Raw genomic sequence first — 23,553 nt, 5'->3', positions numbered from 1 at the left:
GAAAGATAAAATGTGAAACGTTTTATGTAAAGTTTAATTTCTTTAACTACTTTTAAACAAAATCTCCCAAAGCACTCCACCCCCCCTCACCCACGAAGCTCTTATAGCACGCCATCAAGACCCACCCTTTTCCTTGATGAGATTATCCACCTCCTGCTTTACGCTGTCATTCCAGTGGGTGATGTCCACATGGAGAGAGTAGTCGCAGCAGGCTTTCTCATCAGCCCACTGCCTCCACTGGTCATGGGCCTCTATCAGACTGGTACCAGGTTCTGACATCACATGGTCCACTGAAGAATAAAGGAAGACAAGTATTATCAGACAGAAAGAAGATGAATGCAAAAAGCGAAATGACAGATGAAGTGGCAAAGAGTTGACACAAGTGGGGTGGGCATAGTCACACGTAAGGAGACAAAGAGAGGGCAGCGTCAGGATCTGTCTGCTGGTGCTTTTACTTTCTCCCTGCATTGTTTATCTTGCATAATCAGCTGTCTGTCTGAATTCCTGCAGTGCTCAGCCAGTGGGAAATAACCTTGTCAGATGTCACATTGCATTTTGTACATCTCTATCTGGGTACAGGTGTCCTTGCACAAAAATTGAGCGACTTTACCTACTTTTATATTTTCTGTGTAGCCAGGATCACATTTTTTATTAATAGGAATGGTGCACATTTCGATGCAAGTTCTTAAATGCATCATGAATGCTTTGCATGGATGCTGCTTGCATAAGCACAAGCACATATAATTACATACATAATGTGTATATTTGCATGGTTTTCTGTGCAGATTGAAAAGCACACAGTACGAGTTTGTGTTTCTGTTTGTGGACACAACAGGATCACAGTGCACAAAATATCCTGCTACATCTAACTCAGCTCTAATAAAATAAGGCCTCCTGCTGCCTTGCCACCTGACTGCCTTCTTTATCTTATTAAAGAAAACCCAATCTGCTTATGTTAATAGGATATAGCTGAAAACAGCAGTCGCATACATACACACAGACACACACACACACAAAACAATGGCAAACGCTCAGTGTCCACACTTTTTTTGTTCACCATCTCTCAACACAACCTCATTTTCTAGTTAAGACAGACATGTACGATATAAAAAAATAAAAAACACACAAGCAGACAGCAGAGTACACATTTCCACTTGGAATATAATCCCTCTATGAATGGAGCTCATGAATAGAGCTTACTACAGTAGCACGCCTGTTAGTGGCTTTGTCTGTTTGAAAACAGGGCCAACAGGCAGCAGAGGAGCAGTCAGCCCAAAAGACGTTTTAATGAAACTGCAGCATCTAGCATCTCATCCCTAACCTACATGAAGTTCACAAATCCACAAAAGAAAAGGCTGTAGTCAAACCAGACATGGGAGTACGACACTGATGCCCTATTTCTTTGGGAGTAGTGTTTCACTCTATAACCCCCACCAGTCATCGCCCCCTACGCTCAGTCTTTTGTATGGTCCTCTTTCGTAGTGGGACCAAAACCTTTTCCCATGCCTCCCTTTCTCTTTTCCTCTGTCTGGCGTTCAGCCATCCCTCCCCTCACTGCATTTTCTTTTTAGCTTTTTTTCTGAAAAAGCTTTACTATTATCAGCTTCACTGCGTGGGTGACCTTTCCTGCAGCTCTTACCGATCATGGTTGTCCCACCAGCAAGAGCGGCCTTTGATCCCTGGGCAAAGTCATCCACAGTTGTGGTTCCACGGTACGGCATCTGGAAGTGGGTGTGGATGTCGATACCACCAGGGATCACCATCTTCCCGTTGGCCTCAATGGTTTTCACACCACCAGGCACAATCAGATTGTCACCAATCTGCCTGTCAAGTGAAGATGATGTTATCGTAACTATATTAAAACCTGTCCATAAATGTACACAAACATAATATAAGTATTACTTCCCCTTTTTGATTATTTATCAAAGCTGAGATGCCAATTATTCAAATTCAGGGAACCAAATTATTCCAGAAAGGAAGACAACATAGTAAAAGGCAAAAAAACGTTTAATGCGTATAAATCTAAAGCAGAAAAAAAACTAACTGAAACAAAGTCAACCTAGCCTGAAGCGGGACAATGTCACCATCCCAACACATTAACATTTCGCTTCTGCTAAAAAGTATTTTTATAGAAGACACAAGTTAGACAGGCAGGCAGAAGCCAGAGTCTCTGTGAGTTTGCCAACAGTCCAATAGTGCCGCCGGCATGTGGGTGTTTATCATGCAACACCAGTCTTTCTGTGGGCTCCTCTCTCTGAGCTGCCTCACTTAGGGGCAACAGGGACAACTGGGAATTCAAGTGGCAACAGAACAACGGGGAAAGCGAGTGAGACAGTTCCACTGTCCTACCCCAGCCCGGTCAAGAACAGCTGTTATCAGTTTAACTGTTACCGCAACAAGTTCAGATTGTTAGCTTCATTCATTCAGTCTGCATTCATGTCGTAATTCTTAAATTGTTTCAGATTTCCTCATCAGTGTTTTGGAGGAAGTGTTTATAAGACTGCTATTCATTATGTAGCTGGTGTTCACTTAGACTGTAATATCTGCTCTTCACTTAAACTTTAAAACTATCATTGCAAGTGGAGCAACCAGTTTTTAACCACTACTGTCTTAGGATCAAATAGCATTCAAAAACTAACAATCTAATCATGATTAAACTCTTGAAGATAATCTTTAAGGCCCAAGGTGCTCTTTTCACATTTTTTAATACTGTTTTACCCTGGTATAGATAATTATTTCAAAAGAAGCCCTTTGATTTTGAATTTCTTCAAGAACTTTAGAATTATCTGTGTTTCAGAGTTTTAGAAAAGTAAAATATTTGAATTTCTACAGCAGCACTATGCACCTTCAGGGGAGAGAAGGATTTAAATATAAAGGGGACAAGTAAGATACCACATAGCCCAGATAGAAAATAGTTGATGAGGTGAACTATAAGTGGAGGGACGAAACCAAATGGGAAGAGGTGTGAGCAGAGCAGAAAAGAGGACAGTGGAATACTTACTTAATGAGGCCATCCTCCATGTAGATATCGGCATGGAAGGACTGATCATCATTAACAATCCTTCCGCCTTTGATCAGAAGCCTGTCGCTCTGTAGAGAAAGAGATGGGCAGAGTGGAGGGAAAAGGAGGGAGGGTGGGGTTGGAGGGGATGAAATACGATAACAATTATGATTCTATGCAACGTTGTGCCAAGAAAATTTGTTTAGACATAGTAAATCATCCTCTACTGGAAATTTACTTGCCTAAGTCACAATATTACTGTACAAGAATTAGAACTGTACTCTGTTTGTCTGTAGTGAGATTATCTCCTTATTTCTTTCCACCCACAGGATATGAACAATGTTTCATTCATGGCTGCTAGAGAGGGGTACATGTGGTGGCCGTGTCACAAGCAAACACATCTCACATAGCATAACTATATGGACCACCCAGTAAGTCTGCGTGCCCAGAAAAACAAGCAAGATTTGGGAGGAAATGTCTTCATTTATTTGATGAACATCAACTAGTGTCAACTCATTACCCACTTTTCAGATGGCAGATGATTACATGACATTCAATATCTGGATCATGTCAGATCTGTGACAAAATACTGGTTGCACTGATACATAAACTGACTATGGACCCATATATATGTGAAGAGCTCTGGGTACAGAGTATTATAACCTCCTGCATCCACACATGGGGACATTACATCCTGGCTTTGTTTGCATCACACACTTCATTCTACTTGTGTTGTGCTGTAAAATAAACCTAATGTCCCCTTGTGAGCATGTTCTCACAAGGGGACATGCATGTAACAAAGTATGTAAAAAGAATTCACACATAGCTAGAAAAAAGTAAAAAGGCTCCCCAAACAACAGCTCTGGTGTCAGGAGGTTAAACAGCATCCTTCAGTCTTTTGCTCCTTTACTTGAAAGGGGGTCCAGTAAATCACCATAATTTGCAGACCTTTCCCTTCTTTTAAAATGAAAATTTCTCCAGACAGGGATGTCATCTGGGAGGCTGATGTCGTTGAAGCTCAAGCCGCTTTTAAGGTCATGGATTAACATCGTAACCACATTTATCCAGATTCTGTTACGCAATAATTTTAACCGTCAATGTTTTTTTTCTCAGCGTAATCATTTTATCCAATAGACCGAATGCGATCACCAACTGATCACTCAATCATTTCATAAAGCAGACAATTTCTGATCTGTGTTACAAAATAATGCAAATATTATATAATCCCTACAGTGTTAACGAACATGTTCCAAAGTAAAACTAAAAAAGCAACACTAAGTCTGAGGAGCCTTTTGCCAACACCTTTTGATGTTTTGTGGCCTGATTTGGGTGTTGTCATGACGCCACACAGTCAGACAAGAACAATTTGCTGCTGCACCATGGGCCGACTCTAGCAGGCCATTGCCATGGCAACAGGTTGACGAGAGGGAGAGAAGCAAGAGAGGAGAGACAGGGTGCGCCTGGTTTCGCTGATATGCTGGCTTTGCTGACTGGTTGAATGTACAATTGACTGTACAACAGGGTTAAGGGTTTACAGACGTGCCCTTGCTCACAAAATGAGCAAGGGCAAGATATCTTCTTCATACAGGACTTGCTCAATAAAACAAATAAGATGTAAGTAATTGAACATATTAATGCCTTAGGAAATTTAGCCTTGGATAACCTTATCACAATGACTTCATGACAAAGCTTTTTTCCCTTCACTTCATTCCACCACCCCAATCTTCTCCTTATATGTGGAGCTCTACACTTATGATTTAACAATAGGGTTCAAAGGTATATTTATTTGGGAGAATCCATTCTCCTGTCCGCTTCCTCATTGCTGCTATAAACGGTCAGTTTCTTAAAGTATGTCTGAGTTAAATTACCCAGTGAATTTCAGGCACAATCAACAAACATTTGCACTTATCTGCTTCACAAATTTTAAAAAACTGCTTTAATTATCAGGATATAGGTTTAATTCTTTTCTGTTTAGAACTGTTTTTAGGACAAAACAAGGCTTCTGCACATGTCATCCTCAGGTGTTGGAGCTTGTGATGTGAGACTTGTGACATTTTTTCGAATAGATGACAAATAAAATAATCAATACTGAAAAATTTGTTGCGACCTGCAGTATTTAACTTCCGTGTAACCTTCACGAGATAATTAGTTATTTTATTTTTTATATTTATTAATTTTTTACTAAAATGGATTAGTAATCGAATTAGTTCTTTTAAAAAAGCATCGACATTACACTGAAAACCAAAAAATATAGCCTTATTTATATACCCAGTCTCTAAAACGGCAAGACTTGGTCTTTCCTTGGTCTGCTAAGAGGAACACACCATATTTTCCCATCAGCAGATGTGTGCAACAATTTACAGCCCCTGGCCGTGGACCCAGAGTTTCATCATTATAATAAACTGCAGCAATTCCTTTGAACATAACAACAGGAAAAATAAAAGTATTATCGTGTACATAGCTCGAATATCTGCTGAGCTAAAAGACACACAATGTGGCTATTCATGAGTTGTGTGGTAGTGATTGCACATATTAGGTGGTGGTGGTGGTAGTGATGGACTAGTGCGAACCAGAACCCAGAGTCTTCCCAAGCAACCACACCCTGAAGCAACACATTACAACACACAGTCATCAACTCCTGGAACACCACACTAGCATAGATCATGCTGCAAAGCTCAATGCCTTCATTAGCTTAGAGAGAACGCCTTCCAAAGAGTGCTCTGTCATAATAATTTAACATGACAACATTACTGAATGTGAATAGGGAGTGCACACAGACAACTTTCATAGCATTCCAGTAAAGGAAACAGACGATAAATTTGTCAGTTAATCAAAAAAAGGTACAAAAGATGCCCAATGTTGTAAAACGATTGTAACAAAATCAGCCTTTGCATGTGACTAAATGGTATTTTCCTCATCGTTTTTTGACATTCTTTGACAGATCAACAACCTAAGATGACCATAACCCAGAAAAGATTTTTCAGTTATTGTTATAATGACAGCTCCTGATGAATTTGATGTTAACCAAGTTAATGATCAATTGTTGCGGCTCTACAGCTGTCAGTTTAAATGGTGGTGAAAAGCAGCTTGTAATGAGTCAAAGGAAAAATACATTAGTTGCAGCTGCCCACAAAAAATTAATGCCACCAAATCTGATTCTGCAAAATCTGAAATCTGATCTTGTCTCCTGGTCATGACTTATGGTGTTAAATATGAGACATTAGTTTTTGTAAAATGTTGTGATGTATCAATGAAGTTGACCTCTGATTTTTGTAGATTAAAAAAATTATTTTGTGGTCTCAGTAGCTTTGACATTCGCCCACTCAGTTCTAATCAGTTCATCCTTGAGTCCCATGCCAGACTCAAAGAAAATCCCTCAAGGATTCAAAAGCTACTGGACTACCTCGGATCTCTAAAATTGGAAGTTTTTTTGTTTTTCTTTTTTAATCACTCGGAACATATGGTTAAGAGTCACTGCTGTTTCATTAACATGAATAAGAATCACTAATATAAATATTATTGAATTAATAGTCAGATAGAGACCTGCTTACATCAGCAGCATCAGACAAGAAGAGGTTTTACCTGATTTATAATACTGCAGCGATGGGTGTGCCATCATGCATGGGTGACTTACTGAAGTGCTTACACCCCCTCCCCCGTCCTCTCTCTCTGGCACGCACACAAACACACACACTCATTTTACCCTTTTCAATTTCTGGCCACTGGCTGATGACAACATGCAGGAGACCGCAATCACTTAACAATCAATAGCTTTCCATTTCCGTTACAACCCAGTAACTGGCCATTGCTGAATTGCTCAGGACTGCATTTCACATTAGATTCTTTTTACACTCAGCGGAAACTAAGATGCTGAAACGCTTCATGCCAGCAGCTCATGTCATCGGTGCAATATCTAACAAGACAGATATTTTTAAAAAGCAAAAAGCATGCCCAAAAAATTGTTTCAATAATAATACAAACCATGAACTAGACGCAGAATGCGTGGCCAAACTGTCAAGCCTTTTTAAAGACACATAATAAAAACAACGCGTTTTCCACTGACATTTCTTCATCACACTTCATTAACAGAAACTCAGACTCAACATTTACTGTGGCTTTTACATCAATTCTGTGACAAACAGCCACAAACTGTGACAGTAACCATTTCATCTGACCACAAACAGCAATGTTGCTCATATTATTATAACAAATATATGTCATGTGACATCATGGCGGGTGAGATTGTTAAAGAATAGATATGGAATATTTCAAAATGTGTTTTCTACATCACATTCATGATTATCAAAACAACATACAAGAAAGAAAATTGTAAGTAGTGAGTGAAGGGAGATAGCTCATCACCTCATTTCTGAAATTCTTAGTCCAACTTTTGTCTGTTAGTCTGTCTATACCACAAGACAAATGTGGTTTTGTAATAGTGACACTGGTGGATTCCAACCCTCTGTGCTATCCTGTGGTTACGGGAATAAACCAAAACATTTGTTACATCTTTAACGAGACAGTACTGTCCACATAATGAACTCATGCCACAGCTGTTACTTTTTGCTGCAGCTTCGACAAGAACTATTAAATATCATTCAGTGGCTAATGTGGTATTCACGAGTCCTGAGTCTAAGATTGGACTGCATAACCACAGCGGGCTTAAGATGGTGGATTCAGTGCACGGCTAATAACATGCTTTGACAGTCTTGATGCAAAAAGGAGAGTAAAGACAGCTTAATGAGGTCCTAAGACAAAGAAGACCTCATAATTTTACTTTTTTCTCTAACTTTGTTGAGCAAAGTTGCCTGTGCTCACACATAGCTGAAGAAAGGTGCTGTAGACTAGTCATTGTGGATTTTCTATAATAGCCATTGATTTAAGTTTCGAAAATACAATGTCTGGCTACTGTTTTGAATTAACTTCTTCTCTTACGGGATCATTCGACTGGTGAGGGACCAGAATTTCCAGGTTGACAACATTCTTGACCCAGACTGGTTACTGGTGGGTTAGCCTCCCATGTGTCCAATTATGAGCTGGTCCCTTTCATACATGCGCAACGCACGCACAGGGTTGGAAGCAAACAGTCATCTACACATCATTTACAGCCACATGCCAACGTAGGCTATCATTAGGAAGCTATTCAGTACAAGTAAATGTTTCTGAGAACAAGCATAATAAGACACTTAAAATGCCTACACGGATATTTTTAAAGAAGCTAACAAAGGCAAAATGGCTAACACTGAAGCTAGCTAAAGCTCAGAGCCAGGTAGAAGCAAACAGCTTCGGAAAGAGCTTCAGTATGAGCAGACAAAGGTTGAGAGCAATTACGAGGAAAACTAAGGTGTGTGAAAAAGAGAAAAGGGCCCTGTTGTCTGCTGAAGTTATAAACATAATGGAAAATGTAAGTAATTTGTATTTGTTTTGTTATATAAATCTGTTAAACCTTCTTTTATCTGGTAAGGCAAAATATGCCAGCTATAGAAACTATTTTTTAGTTAATTATTTGTACTTCATTCCTCTTTTGTAAAGTTTCATTGTCATTTCTTTTATTATGAAAATAAAAATGTCATAATAAAAATATATTTTTTGTTTGCATAAACTTAATTTCTCAATATGTACCATACTGGAGTTTACAGAAAACTGGGAAACAGAGCATTTTATCCATATCAGTGCTAAAATAAATAATTTAGTCACTAAGCTGTTTCCTGACTGAGTCAATGGTCATACTGAGACAAAACCACGTCTTCAAGCCACTTAAAGAAGTCCAGACGCTTTTCTTTCCAAGCTCCTTAGACTTCTAAAAATCTAATGACATAAGAAGAAAATGTTTATTTTACCTTAGAAGGGTGATAAATGCTATTCTGGTTTTTTTGGGGGATTTTTTTTGGGGGGGGGGGGGGGGGGGTTGTGGGATTTGGCTCTTCAGAATATGCACAAGAGACATGAACGATGTTGATCTTGATCTTGACTTGCTCTTCCCAGGGTCACTAACTATGTCCTCATTTGTCAATCGCATAACTATTGCAGCACCGACTCTTTGAAATGGAAAGGTCTCCCTGGGTTGGCAGTAAATAGTAGCCACTATTAGAAATTACACATTTGCAAGGACTACTCCATGCAGCCGATTCAGTACTCAAAGTGTACCAGTTGTTTTCCTTCCAGTTTTTTTTTACAGTTACTATTTATGAAAGTCAGTACACCAGTATAAGTATATACTGCACTGTACTTGCATTGTTATATATAAATATAAAAAAAACACCCAGCACGCCCCTACGGGCGGTTTATCCTTCAAGCTCGGGTCCTCTACCAGAGGCCTGGGAGCTTGAGGGTCCTGCGCAGTATCTTAGCTGTTCCCAGGACTGCGCTCTTCTGGACAGAGATCTCCGATGTTATTCCCGGGATCTGCTGGAGCCACTCGCCTAGCTTGGGAGTCACCGCACCTAGTGCTCCGATTACCACGGGGACCACCGTTACCTTCACCCTCCACATCCTCTCGAGCTCTTCTCTGAGCCCTTGGTATTTCTCCAGCTTCTCGTGTTCCTTCTTCCTGATATTGCTGTCATTCGGAACCGCTACATCGATCACTACGGCCGTCTTCTTCTGTTTGTCTACCACCACTATGTCCGGTTGGTTAGCCACCACCATTTTGTCCGTCTGTATCTGGAAGTCCCACAGGATCTTAGCTCGGTCATTCTCCACCACCCTTGGGGGCATCTCCCATTTTGACCTCGGGACTTCCAGGTTATACTCGGCACAGATGTTCCTGTACACTATGCCGGCCACTTGGTTATGGCGTTCCATGTATGCCTTGCCTGCTAGCATCTTGCACCCTGCTGTTATGTGCTGGATTGTCTCTGGGGCATCTTTACACAGCCTGCACCTGGGGTCTTGCCTGGTGTGATAGACCCCAGCCTCTATGGATCTTGTACTCAGAGCTTGTTCTTGTGCTGCCATGATTAGTGCCTCTGTGCTGTCTTTCAGTCCAGCTTTGTCCAGCCACTGGTAGGATTTCTGGATATCAGCCACCTCCTCTATCTGCCGGTGGTACATACCGTGCAGGGGCCTGTCCTTCCATGATGGTTCCTCGTCTCCCTCCTCTTTCTTGGGTTTCTGCTGCCTGAGGTATTCACTGAGCACTCGGTCAGTTGGGGCCATCTTCCCAATGTATTCTTGGATGTTCGTTGTCTCATCCTGGACTGTGGTGCTGACACTCACCAGTCCCCGGCCCCCTTCCTTCCGCTTAGCGTACAGCCTCAGGGTGCTGGACTTGGGGTGAAACCCTCCATGCATGGTAAGGAGCTTTCTTGTCTTTATGTCAGTGGCTTCTATCTCCTCCTTTGGCCAGCCTATTACCCCAGCAGGGTACCTGATCACGGGCAGGGCGTATGTGTTGATGGCCCGGATCTTGTTCTTACCATTCAGCTGACTCCTCAGGACTTGCCTGACCCTCTGCAGGTACTTGGTGGTTGCAGCCTTTCTAGCGGCCTCTTCATGGTTCCCATTTGCCTGCGGGATCCCCAGGTACTTGTAACTGTCCTCTATGTCTGCAATGTTGCCTTCTGGTAGTTCAATCCCCTCAGTTCTGACTACCTTCCCTCTCTTTGTTACCATCCGACTACACTTCTCCAGTCCGAACGACATTCCAATGTCATTGCTGTATAGCCTGGTAGTGTGGATCAGTGAATCGATGTCTCGTTCACTCTTGGCATACAGCTTGATGTCATCCATGTACAGGAGGTGGCTGACAACTGCTCCATTCCGTAGTCGGTATCCGTAGCCAGTCTTGTTAATGATCTCACTGAGGGGGTTCAGGCCTATGCAGAACAGCAGTGGGGACAGAGCATCTCCTTGGTAGATCCCGCACTTGATGGTGACTTGTGCTATGGGCTTGGAGTTGGCCTCTAGTGTTGTACGCCACATCCCCATTGAGTTCCTGATGAAGGCTCTTAGGGTCCCATTGATCTTGTACAATTCTAGGCATTCCAGTATCCAGCTGTGGGGCATTGAGTCATAGGCCTTCTTGTAATCAATCCAGGCAGTGCACAGGTTGGTCAGTCTGGTCTTGCAGTCTCGGCTGACTGTTCTGTCTACCAGTAGCTGGTGTTTTGCGCCTCTGGTATTCTTGCCAATTCCTTTCTGTGTCCCACTCATGTATTGACCCATGTGCCTGTTCATCTTAGCCGATATGATGCCTGACAGGAGCTTCCATGTAGTACTGAGGCAGGTTATTGGTCGGTAGTTGGAGGGGACCGGTCCCTTCTTGGGGTCCTTGGGGATCAGGACCGTCCGACCTTCGGTTAGCCATTCCGGGTGTCTCTCGTTAACTAGCAGCTGGTTCATTTGTGCTGCCAGACGCTCGTGGAGTGCAGTCAGCTTCTTTAGCCAGTAGGCGTGAACCATGTCGGGCCCTGGTGCTGTCCAACTCTTCATACTGGAGACCCTTTCTTGGATATCTGCCACTGTGATGGTTACTGGACCCTGTTCAGGGAGGTCGCTGTGGTCTGCCCTCAGATCCACTAGCCACTGAGCATTGCCGTTATGGGTTGCATCCTTCTCCCATATGCTCTTCCAGTATTGCTCCGTCTCCAGCCTTGGTGGTGCTGTTCTCTTATTGTTCCCTTGCCACTGAGAGTACACCTTTGCTGGTTCTGTGGAGAACAGCTGGTTTATTCTCCTGCCTTCTATCTCTCTGGTGTACCTCCTCAAGCGGCTGGCCAAGGCTGTGAGTCTTTGCTTGGCAGTTTCCAAGGCCTCAGGTATGGACAGCTTGCTGTATTTCTTATGCACCTTCTTTGTCGCACCTTTCTGCAACTCCGTTAGTTGGCTAACCTCCCTCCGTGCTACTTTGATCTTAGCCTCTAGCCTCCTTCTCCATGGAGGGTACTGCCCCTTGTGGCTGTTCAACTTGTAGCCAAGCATCTCACTGATCACTGCTGCCGTATTGTAGATCAGCTTGTTAGTGTCGGTAATCGTGGTTGTAGGTATTGTCCGTAGTGCTGCATTAACATCATCTAGCAGACCTTCTGAGGGTACTTCACGTAATCTTGGTAACCGGCTACGGGGGATCCAGGTTTCAAGCTTGGCCATGATCCTATTTTTCAGGTCAGTTCCTCTCGCACTCAACGATCCTTCTCCTATCGCACTTGGGGCTATGTACCCAATCTCGGGTGGGGGTGATGATATCTCCCCCCTGACCTGGCGTCCTGACTCCTCCTTGCCGTAGCATTTGTGTTGTACCTCGTCAATCTCTAGCTGTGAGAGCAGTCCCTTCTTTCGAATGTTGGAACACTGAGCTACTAGTTGTTTCGCTGTCATTGTGGATGTTGGGTATCGAAGAATCCATAGGTCCGTCATCCTATTCATGTAGCCCCTTCCACCGGGGTTACTTGCGTAGTAGCATTCCAACAACGCCCTGTTTTCGTCTCTTGCCCACCGATGCCTTCTTGTTCCAGTAGCCCATTTTTCGTCAGGGTGCCCTGGTTCCTCAACACCTGACGCGGACCTTGTTGATCCGGGCGATGTCCGAGCCGGCATGCCTTCATATTTATCTGTCTCGCTCATGTCTGCGGTAGGCTCGCTTAGCATAGGGGGTCTAGCCTTAGGACCCTTACTGGATACAGACGCCCCAGGCAGGAATCGAACTTGCGATCCTGGGTTCCAAAGGCGTGTAGTCTAACCACTACACTATCCAGCTGCTCTATATATATATATATATATATATATATATATAAATATATATATATATAACAAATGCTAGGGAAAAAAACTGGTTAACTTTAATGTCTCTGAACGAAAAATTAATATCGGATGATAAATTGGATTTTCAAATCACGCTATGAGAATTGGTCTTACAAATCCTGTGTTGGTTGGGTTCTAAACATACCAAATCATTCATGTATTAGAGTAACTAAGCTTTGCAGGTGCCAAAAAACATAAATCATTAAAAAAATTCAGCATCAAATCAGCAGAGCTTAAATTACATTTGTCTTAAAAAATAATACATTACAAAAGCTTTCAGATGATTCAGTTTATTTCCTGAATGTGGCATTGAAACAGCTTGAAATGAAGAAATAATATTTTATACATATAGTTTTATTGGAAGATTTTCTGGATATGATAAAATTTATAATTAATACACTGTGTTTCCCTGCGGGTGACAATCTAAGCACAATTTTTACCAGAAACTTATGCCCACTCTATGAAGTGCGCATGACCTATTCTCAAAGCTTTGGCACTGATTAAACTGCTGTCTTAATCACTAATTTAGGCCAGCTGGTGGATTAGCGTTAACGCAAGAATCATGCAAACATTACAACTATCTAAAGTCGCTCTCACAAGTAGTATTCTCAGCTCAAACAAATGTAGAGGCTGTTAATGCCTTTCTTTAAACTAAGCTGATGAAATTATGCTAGAAATCTGAATTATAAGGAAATGTGTTCCTTCCACCTGCTTTTTTTCTTTTGATACACTTCAGTCAGTAGTGAGATCTTTTGTCTGCTACAGATACAACTTCTTACAAGTGCTGATCTGTTATATTTCTGGAAGCAAAACACTGTGAAGTTCAGATGGAAAGAAATCCAAACAAACTTGTCATTCAGCTCTTAACAAAGAACAAAGTGCCAAAAATAAAACGCCTATTACTGCACGGGAAGCTGTCATTTTCTGTTACACAAGCCGGCAGTAATAAAAAATAGACGGCAGGATGTTGTTCTTACTACTATGCTGACATCGACACACACGTTTTTTCCACTTTCACCGGACTGGAGGGAGAAGCGCTCATAAAGTGGGATGCAAAGTACTAATATCTCCTTCATGGTGCTTAATGAAAGGGAACGGTCCTGGAAAACTCGAGTGCGACAAAATAGGTCAAAGGGGGTGAGGAGGAGGAGGACATTAGAGGAGACCTCCATTAGCTGTGGCAGAGATCCTCGTGTCTGTAAGGAGGGGGGCATGGGGAGGCAGGCGGGGACCAGTGGAAGAGGGAAGTCATCTTGAATCTGCACCAGTGCCTCTGCTGCAGCCCTGTTGCCTAGCAGTCAAAAATATTTACTGTTCAGCAAAAAGTGTGCAGGAGTTTTTTTCACATTCTGGAAAAGTGAAAACAATGAGACTTATCCATCTAAATTAATCGCAGGGGCCCCTGCCAGTTAAGGTCTGGAATGTTGATCTTGTGATAGGCTGGAGTAGTGTAACCGTGCAACAATCTGGATCTGATTGGGTCAGACAGGTTGAATTTTTAACTCTCTCAGTCAAGAAGTTTGAGAAATGCCTGTTTGTGCGCATGTGTGTCAAAACACATCCCCGCAATGACAAACCGAAGAAGGGCTGTATTTTCCTGCCATCACAACTGTATGTTTGTTTCCATGGTGAGTTGCGCGGCAATGTCTGGGTGGCCGTGGGGTATTTTGTTTGCACTGAAGCCCACTTTGCTGCAGTCTGCATGGTGACGGTACAGTCTGGTGTGGCAGGGAGCTGATTTGTGGAGCGTCGACAGGGTGAACGGGTTTCACCCACAGATGCTCACTCCAGCTGGAGGGGATTACGGATGACATGTAACCGCCTGGAACAACACTGTGGCTGCTGTGAGTGGGTATAAGGAATAAAAGGGACCACACCTAGAAAAGTGACAGGGCAGGGTTTTAGATACCCAAACGAAATGAATAGAATGGACAGGCTTGGAAATAAGGAGTCGGTGTCAGGAAGGAGGCTTAGAAATAGGTAGAGCGTTTAAGGTCCTCCTGTGTAAGAATTAATAGCGGCTTTCACACACGAACTTCAGACAGTTTCTAGGGAATCAGGTTAAGAGGCAGCACACACTACATCCACTCACCACTAAAGAATGTACCAGACAATACAATATTCACACACCAGCATACTCCAGCATCGACAACATCAAATGGACCTCTGTTGAAGTACAGATGTGAAAACAGCTTACAAACGCAATGATTCCATGGCATCAAAACTCTATGAAGAGTTGTTTGTCCAGTTACAGAGTTAAAGGCCTGTAACTGGACAAACAACCTAATCATCTGATTCAGGTGTGTTGACCCAGGGTGATATCTAAAACCTGCAGGACACCGGCCCTTGAGGCCTGGAGTTGGACACTCCTGGCTTACAGTGAAAAAAAAGGTTATTTTAATGCAACAGATGCCAACCTCTGGGGCAGCAATGGGGCAGAATCACCTTTTAAATCTAAACATAGTGATATGATATGCACACAAGTAGTTCTCTGGTGTCTGTGTAGCCCCCATTACTAATTAACCAACCAACTAACCAAAAGCTAACTACGCCAAGCATAATAAATTGCTATTCATTATATTTCCATTTTTTATTGCTTGTGTATATAGTAGATCTTCCATGTAATTAGCAAAGCCTGTTGTTTCCTGTTGTTTGGGGCCATAACTGCATTTCGATCGTACACTCTGTATAAAACGTGGATGTACTCCACGGTCATGGCTCCTTTTGTTGGGGAAGTTCTGTGTTGAAGCCGCAGCCTGAACATTTCGGCTGTGGCCATCTTGTTTTTTTGAAACCAGATGGAAACTGACTGGTCATACAGTAGCAATTTGTCAATTACAAGGTAGCCATGCCTTGATGCATAACCTGCTTTATCATCAAAGAAATTTAGTTTCAGCTGCTCTCTTACTCACAAGGAGTCACAAAGCAGATAGGTCTGCATGGTTGATTTGGTAGATTTTTAAACCAGATGCAACCCCAAAAGGATTTGAAGTGGACTCTTTCACTTGTTGGGAAATATGTAAACCACTACACTGCGGAGCCACTTAATGTCTATTAACATGATGCGATTTTAATAAGACTTGAAACTAGTTTAAGAACATAAACTCATTAGGAAAGGCCAGTGGCTCATGTGAGCAATGGGCTCATTTCCTCATAAACTTCTATACAGTATGACCTCATTTTGTAACTCAAGAGTTCGTCCCTTGCTGGCTATAACAAAGAATTCAAGTTCCTCTATACTGGCTTTAGCTCTCAGACAAGAAGGCTATGGCCATCTTTTATATACATGTTTATGGTTTAGATACAGAAAAGACAAAGACAACAGTGCTTCTGTTATTTATTTGAAAAACATCCATTACTTGTAACAAGAGGTTCTTGCTTTAGTCTGCTTTACTGAAACAACGTGACACTTTCAATTCTCCTGGCTTGTCTGCGTCTGAATAAACCAATAATGCAAGTATTGTGTGTTTGCATTTCTAAGAAGCTGATCAAATGGTTGGAGGGGAACTACTACTACCATAAACTCCAAATCAAACAACAACATGTGTTGTTAGTCCATACATTGTTGAACATAAAATACATTTCTCATAAAGTTATTGGAGGTGGGACTCACCAGACCCCCGACGATATGATACTATCACAATATTTCACTCACGATACAATATTATTGCAGTTTTTGACATTTGGTGATAAGCTCAGTATTGCAATAGTATTGCAATAACATCTACTGCAATTTATCACCTTTTTTCAACTGCAAATGATGTCCTCAAAATAAAAATTTGTCAATATCGGTTTTATCCAATAACATAAAGTTATCGACGTCGTTTTTGGGGGGAGGGTTTTTTTTGCTCCAAAATGACACTGTCAAGCAACACTGTCACTAAAACCTGCAATAAATGTTGCCATAAGATGGAATCAGTCTGCCATGAATCTGATATCAGTCTGCAATTGAATAAGATCAAGTGGAAATTTTATACTCTGTCAAGCTAAGTGTGTCCAGGGTCGTTTCAGCCAATTTATGGTAAGTTTGCTCGACTAACCTTGTCTCGGGATGACGGTGCAGAAGACGAGCCCTCTTGGCCCAGGGTCATCGCTTGTTGTTAGTCTAATATATTTTCAAGTATTTGTTATTTATTCATTCATTAATATCAATATTATCAATATTTTTATACAATATCGCCACACAAAATATTCCAATATGCCAAACTGTTTTTCCCCTACATCCTTAGAGGCTATGGTTATAACTTGGATGTAGGAAAGAACGTAGTACACCCTACCTTGTCAACTGGACGCAAACAGATTTGGGAGCAATCCACTCAGTGGTTGACCCAGACATTGTTTCAAATCACTTTTCAAAAGCACTTAAATATTGTTGGAATAGTCACCCATATGTTGAGATCAAACTATAATTAAATTCATAAAACAGTGAAAAGTGTGGTTGCTTACATCATAAATTACTCCCCTTCAACTGAAACTGCATGAAGCAGCTTTAGGACGTCCATGAAAAACTTGTATTGTGGTACTTTCTGTCAGTCTGTGTTAATGTGCCGCTTACAGCTGGAGCTCTTCTAAATCCACAAAAAAGCAAGCTCAGTAACCAAATATGATATATCTTGAGGCAATCAACCAGCATAGCTTACTCATGTTACTTTGGCTGGTGATCTGCTAAATGCTTTCTGTTACTTTATTGCTGCATGTGTGTGTATTTTTGACACAATTAGCATTCCCTTTGTATTTTTAAAACCCCCAAACCTACAAAACATCCTTTACCTTAGCGGTTATCGTCATTCAAATTGGCAGCACTTCTAGTGACTGTTAAACATGCCTTCACTATTTTCATAGATTTTCATATATTATCGACATCTCCTAATTTTAAAGTAATAATGTAATTGTGTACAATTAGCTGAGGAGATAAGAAAAAAGCAAAGTCTCCCACATCTGAGCAACACACCCCGAACTGCAGCCTGAGCTTCAACAATGAGTGCTGGAAAACAGGCGTTTCAGATGCTCACACACAGAAAGAAAAAAAAGGAGAGGGAGAGGTTCCTCTGCAGTTGTAACACACACCAACACCCAGCTGGCTGGCTGTGTAACACCAGTCTGCCCTGAATTCAACCCCCCACCCCGCTCCACCCTGAATGCTCTGAGCCGACCCTGAATCTTTCTCCTTGTGGTGATGCAGAAATACAAGCACCCCTTCACAAGGCCAGCTTATCACAGATGGGCGTGTATTTACCCCACCTCTCTTCTCCCCCTGTCCCTCTCACTCTCTGCTGCTGCACCAGCCTGAAAGACAAACCCTGTCTATGATTTCCGAGGCCCCCCTATGAAATCACAGAGAGGGCTTTTTTTCCTGCAATAAAACAATTAAGGGCTTCAGGCGAAACAATGAGTTCATGTATAATAAGTGACCATTATTTTTAGGACCCCCTCCCCCCTCCTTTTTCAGTCATTTGCAAGCGTCCAGGGCATTGTGACCAGAATGTGCATTGATACTTTTATGTATGTCATGAAATCACTGTGCACCAAAATGGCAAGAAGGGTATTCGAAAAATGAGATCAACATTACTGTTCAAAATCCTCCCATGAACAAGACCGGCTGGGCCTTAAAAAGCCCCACAAGGGTTGGACACGTTCTTCTAATATCTTTACGCTGTAAATCTAGGTGGAGTGTAGGGGAATAAATCTAATTAACTGCATTATTCTAAATATATAAGAATGAGTTACATATTTTAAATCACCACAAAGTCTCCGTTATGCACGGTGATTTTTTTTAATGGGCGAGCCGGTATCCGTTCTGCACAACGGCATGGATCGCTTCAACAAAGAGGATGCAGGACACCTTTAAGAAAACGCCTTATCTCCCTGCCTGACTGTCACTATGGTAGCCAGACATGCCATATCATTGCGCGCATTGTTCCAGCGGCTTCCTGCAGTCGGCTCTGACAATAGAAAGAGCATTTTCATGTTGCTCTGAGCTTGCATCGGTGTATGTGACAAAGATCCATCGCAGCGGCGCAAAAAAACGCTGAAACCTTCTGCAGTGATTTGAAGCAGCAGCCATCAAAGTTCCTGCAGCCAGTGAAGGAGAAATAACTCTTTACTCACTGTGATCTTTGGGATGTTCTTTTTTCCTTGATAAGACATCTTCTGTTCGATTCCACCTTTTCTTTTTTTTTAAAAAAATACCGAGCTTTTAAAAGCGATATTCCTCCGTTTATGGATGCTGCAGCGGCCCTCGCCTGGATGGGAGCTTCAAGGAATAGTCGCCCCTCTTGTCAGTGCGATGTGGAGTGGCTCGCAGAGTGCTATAGGAGCGTCTGTGGTCCAGGCACACGGCCCCTCCCTCAGTATGTTCAGTTTGGAAAGCGTGATGTCACAATCTTTCCACCGGAGGGCGCAGTGGAGAAGCTGGTGAACAGCCTCCAGCAGGCATCCTCTTCTTTGCGTTACACTGCTGTCACACGTTGTTTTTTTGTTTTTGTTTTTTGTTTTTTACATAAAGTGTGCTGCGTATCCAATATCTGTCATCACTGACCTATCCGAGAGAAATAGCAAAGTCCTTGAAGCAGCTGGTTTTGAGGCGCACTAGTTTGTGGTGTAGTCTGCGCCTGTGTGTTTACGGCTGAAGTCACTGAGGTCTGATTGATTAGGGGAAAATTGGCAGAACTAAGAGGAAACAAAGGAACATGGGATAGAAATCACCATCGTTATTATAAACAATATGTAATGGAAAGATTTACTCATTTTAAACATGTCCACTGACTTCACTGCCGTGTGTTAATCATACATATTGGATGTTTAAAATGTTGCCAGTCTGCTAAATAGATTTATTGGCAAGAAAAAAAAAATTCCCTTTGAAATTGTAGATTTATATCAGTCATAACCAGGAGGTTGTGTGTTTTGTTTTGCGGGACACAGAAGAGCAAAATGGTGTGGCAGCTGTCACAGAGCTTGCCCGTAACATTGCGCACACACACACACACACTCTTTCTCTCTCTCTCTGCATGTTCCCACCCAGCCATGTGTCTCCATTGTTTGAACCTAAAGTGGGTCCCTCTTCGCTCTGCCACTCCCCTCCTCAGCTCTAATGCAGCCATAATGAGATCCTGAGAGTGACATGCATGTAGAAGCAGGTGCGTGACAAAGGGTGTGCCTATTTGTGTGTCTATATTACACTAGCAACTTAAAATATGTATATATATATATATCATACTTTCATTTGCTTCATTTTGTCTTTTTTTTTTAAATATTGCTTTACAGAGTAATGTAGGAAGGTTTTACAGCACAGTTCTACCCAATTGTTGTACAAAAATAAGGGTTTAAATCTTTCTTTTTTTTTTTTTTTGCTACAAGCAGACACAGGGCCTTCATCCTGGCATGTCCTTTCATGGCAGTGAGGCAGAAAGGCATTACCTCAGCATTTCCAGGACTTGGAGAATGCATCAGCGCTACACACTCAAGTTTGCAGGATTGCTACCTCTGCAGACCACATTAACCGGCTGACACTGACAGACAGACAGGGTGCAGACAGATCAGGGATGCAGAAAAGTCTCTGTCAGGTCATCAAGCCTGTTGGAGCACATTTCACACCACAGTGAATGGAGTGAGAAGCTTCCAGTTCACTACCCAACAATCATATAAAATTATATTATCAGTTTACACACAAGCACAATCATGCTGACCACCTCAGCCACTATGTGATCTCTTCATATAGACGACATTGGCGAATTGAAGAAGACTAAATGATCTGGAGTTGTTTTGTGGTAGTGGGACAATTCTGAAAATGCGGGGGGAGGATAAAGCAAATAGGCTACGCAGAACGCAGAATTAAACCTCCTAAAATTTTGCTTAACTCTAAACATTTAAGGCTCTATCAATGCTCAGTCTTGACCGATATGAAGACATATGAAGCAGCATTCTTCTTAGTGTTTATTTTTGGTCCCTTTTATGATTCATTCTCCCAAAACACTGAATATATTTATGATACAAAAGCATCTCTTTACTGCACCCAATATAATTAGAGTTATTTTTCAGACTTAACCAGAGGGAGGCACAGACATCCTCTGTTTCTATCTGCTGATTATAAAGACTAAACTGAGTGTTATATGCAACATTAGTAGAGTGCTTATTTCATTTGCTCCTAGAGTATCTCTGTGACAGCTTAAAGAAGCATGTGTGTGCATGTTTTAATTTAGACAAGTCTACATGTCAGTGTATATGTATAGTTTTATGCTTTCTGAATACATGTGTCAATGTGACTTCCACCCTGCAGGACATCACAAAAAAAAAAAAGAAGATGGGGTTGGGGCCATTTCCTCTCTCTCTGGACATCTGGTTAGCCAGTCTCCATTATTCACTCCACTGCAGCAGCTCACAGGACTAATTAGCCCACCAGACAGGAGGAAAACCAGTAAAATCTATAATTATGATTGTTATTGTTCAGTATTACTACAGCGAACAGGGAACAACACAGGAACACATAGTGAGCAGTTCAGTTCACCATAGCCACAAAACAACGAATGATATTGAGAGTTTGCATGACAATGTCAATAATATCATGACTTACTGTAGTTCAAATCAAAGTGAACCAGGTGTAATCAGATAGGAAGGAGGGGTAACAACATTTGTCATAAAAATACAAACGGGCAGCTTTTCCACTCGTCATTTGTTTGCCAGACAAAGATGCTGTTAAGTTTTACTGGCACGCTAAATGTACCAGTTAATAACAAAGGGATAAACACATCCTGCCTTCCCTGTGTCCTCTAACAATTTCCAAACCAGGGGGGGGGGGGGGGGGGGGGGGGGAACAAAAACACAACCTTACTCTATTGTCTGCTGGTTTCTGCTGAATCATCTGATCCCCTGAAAGCAGCAATATTGCAGTTCAGTATCAGGCCACATGAGGGAAAAAGGCCACCTGCCACGCTGAAGAAATCTATGTTTATTTTTTTTACAGTATTTTAAGACAATTAAAGGCGGGAATGATTCAGAAGGCGGGAATCAAATATATCATAAGGATAATGTGAAGATTTAAATGGAGATAAATGTAGAGTGCAGCAGCTTAGTCTCAAACTGTCTGAGACTGAATGAATAACAGCACTAGAACCACAGAGGTGTAAACAAAAAAGGGAACACCATTTAACTGCAACGGTGGGGGGAAAAAGCATGTAGAAAACCTGTACTCAAAGAGATACAGCTCCACAGCTTCAGTCAGTTTACTTGCATTACTCACACAAAGGTCTGTCAGTCTACTGCTTTGTTGCTGAGTCTCTGTTAAATGAAAGTTGGATAAGAGTGCAGATCTGCCTGTGCAGCAGAAACAACAGCAGGCAGTCATATTTTAATTAGTGACCAATCTGAAGATGAAGGACTTGCATCATCAAGAAAGGCAATCTGTGTCAGAGAGTTTTGTAGTTTTAAAGTTTTTAAAGTGTAAACTGACAATCCCATTGTTTTCCAATCTTTGTAGGAAATATTAGCAGCCAGAACTTCCCCACATTCTCTTAAATGCTGTGTAGCACATAACAGCAAACCTTAAAGCTGAAATTCAGCTCAAACATACTATGCGGGGATCATTTTAAAATGTTTACCAAGGTGTGCTACTAATTTCATTCTAGAGTTGACATCACCATAATGACTTTTATTAGATTCCATTTGTCTGTAATCTATGACATCTTGCTCTATATTAACTTATTGTGTAATCTGCTTAACTCTTTCCTGGTCTTTTTAAAATCTGTTTTCTCCGTCCGTGCTTCAAAGAAGTACTCTTGTGTGCCAATAAATGACCACATTCTGGTGATGAAATGGCAAAATGGTAATCACACCACTTTGTCTAGTCCAGTGATTCTACTGCTCTCAGCCAAAATTGTGTGTGTGTGTATTGAACAAGAGCCAGAGAGCGAGACATGAATCATCATCTTTTGGTGCCTAGAGTGTACTGCTCTAAGCCAGTGTCAATTAAGAGTGGATGAAGTGAATTTTTAGAATAGTTGCTAGGTCACACATACAAATATTATCATCAGTTCTTGTCCCACACTTATGTTATGGCAAAAAGCAGTACTCATACATTTAGAGCCCCGATGGATTGACTTTATCCAATGTATTTTTTTTACAAAAAAGTAGCATTACAAGTATCATTTTCTTTCCTTGAATGTAGAATATGGAAACACTTCAGAAACAACCTTTTTTAAAAAAATAAATAAATTGTACTCTCTAATAGCACAGTTAGAGAGTAACTCTAATTAAATTCCAATTAGGGGTACAAGGAGTTCATGAAGTATGTGAAAAGCTTATCTCAAGTAATCTGCCAAAGACAAAATTCAAATTTATTAATTGAGTGCGACCAAAGCAGAAATGTTAAACAAAAAAGGAATAATTACAAATATAAAAAAAGCAATAAAAACGCCAGCTTAAATTACAACAGCTGATTTTTTTTATTTAGTAGCACAGATAAAGAGTTCAAATAGACAATAAATAGCTTACGTGAAGAAAACTAATAAGTAGGAAGTAATAGCTAAGAGTCAATGGTAAGCTGAAAGTAGTACAGAAATTAGTAAAATAACTTGAATTAATTTGTTAAGAGGTTAAGTAATAAAAAAAAAATAAACTAATTGCTGAAAAATTTATTTCCACTTTTGGGTAGTTAAGCGTAAAGTATAACTATATAAAATGAGTTTAGAAAATTCCATCTGTGCTGTTGTGTTGTCTGGTCTACTGGGTTGATTCAGATAAATGGGTTGTGAACCACTAATATAAAGTAATTATTACCTTTACTTAGCACTGGATTCTTTCCGTGGTGCTTTTGTTTG

General features: G+C 41.4%; 1 protein-coding gene and 1 long non-coding RNA gene across 5 annotated transcripts in view; one reads left to right on the top strand and one right to left on the bottom strand.

Moving 5' to 3' along the window:
- Positions 1 to 23,553, bottom strand: part of dpysl3 (dihydropyrimidinase like 3) — a 45,253-nt gene that overhangs the window by 17,040 nt on the left and 4,660 nt on the right. For 2 of the 4 annotated variants that reach the window (XM_082549310.1, XM_082549311.1), the window contains exons 1-4: positions 18,851 to 19,037; positions 3,002 to 3,090; positions 1,640 to 1,824; positions 126 to 290 (exon numbers count right to left, since the gene is read on the bottom strand). In XM_082549310.1, coding sequence (XP_082405436.1) covers positions 126 to 290; positions 1,640 to 1,824; positions 3,002 to 3,090; positions 18,851 to 18,889 — 478 coding nt within the window. In that variant the 5' untranslated portion in view covers positions 18,890 to 19,037. Of the gene's footprint in view, positions 1 to 125; positions 291 to 1,639; positions 1,825 to 3,001; positions 3,091 to 18,850; positions 19,038 to 23,553 lie in introns of those variants that run through there. The other 2 variants (XM_082549308.1, XM_082549309.1) reach the window with 1 other exon arrangement.
- Positions 19,003 to 21,523, top strand: LOC309715873. The gene is made up of 3 exons (XR_014279329.1): positions 19,003 to 19,092; positions 19,764 to 19,878; positions 20,102 to 21,523. It is a non-coding gene; the product is annotated as an uncharacterized lncRNA (long non-coding RNA).

This window comes from Aulonocara stuartgranti (genome assembly GCF_965226115.1).
Source record: "Aulonocara stuartgranti genome assembly, chromosome: 10".
Lineage (NCBI taxonomy): Eukaryota > Metazoa > Chordata > Actinopteri > Cichliformes > Cichlidae > Aulonocara > Aulonocara stuartgranti.
The sequence above is the reverse complement of the archived record's forward strand: the minus strand, read 5'-3'. Positions and strand labels throughout refer to the sequence as shown.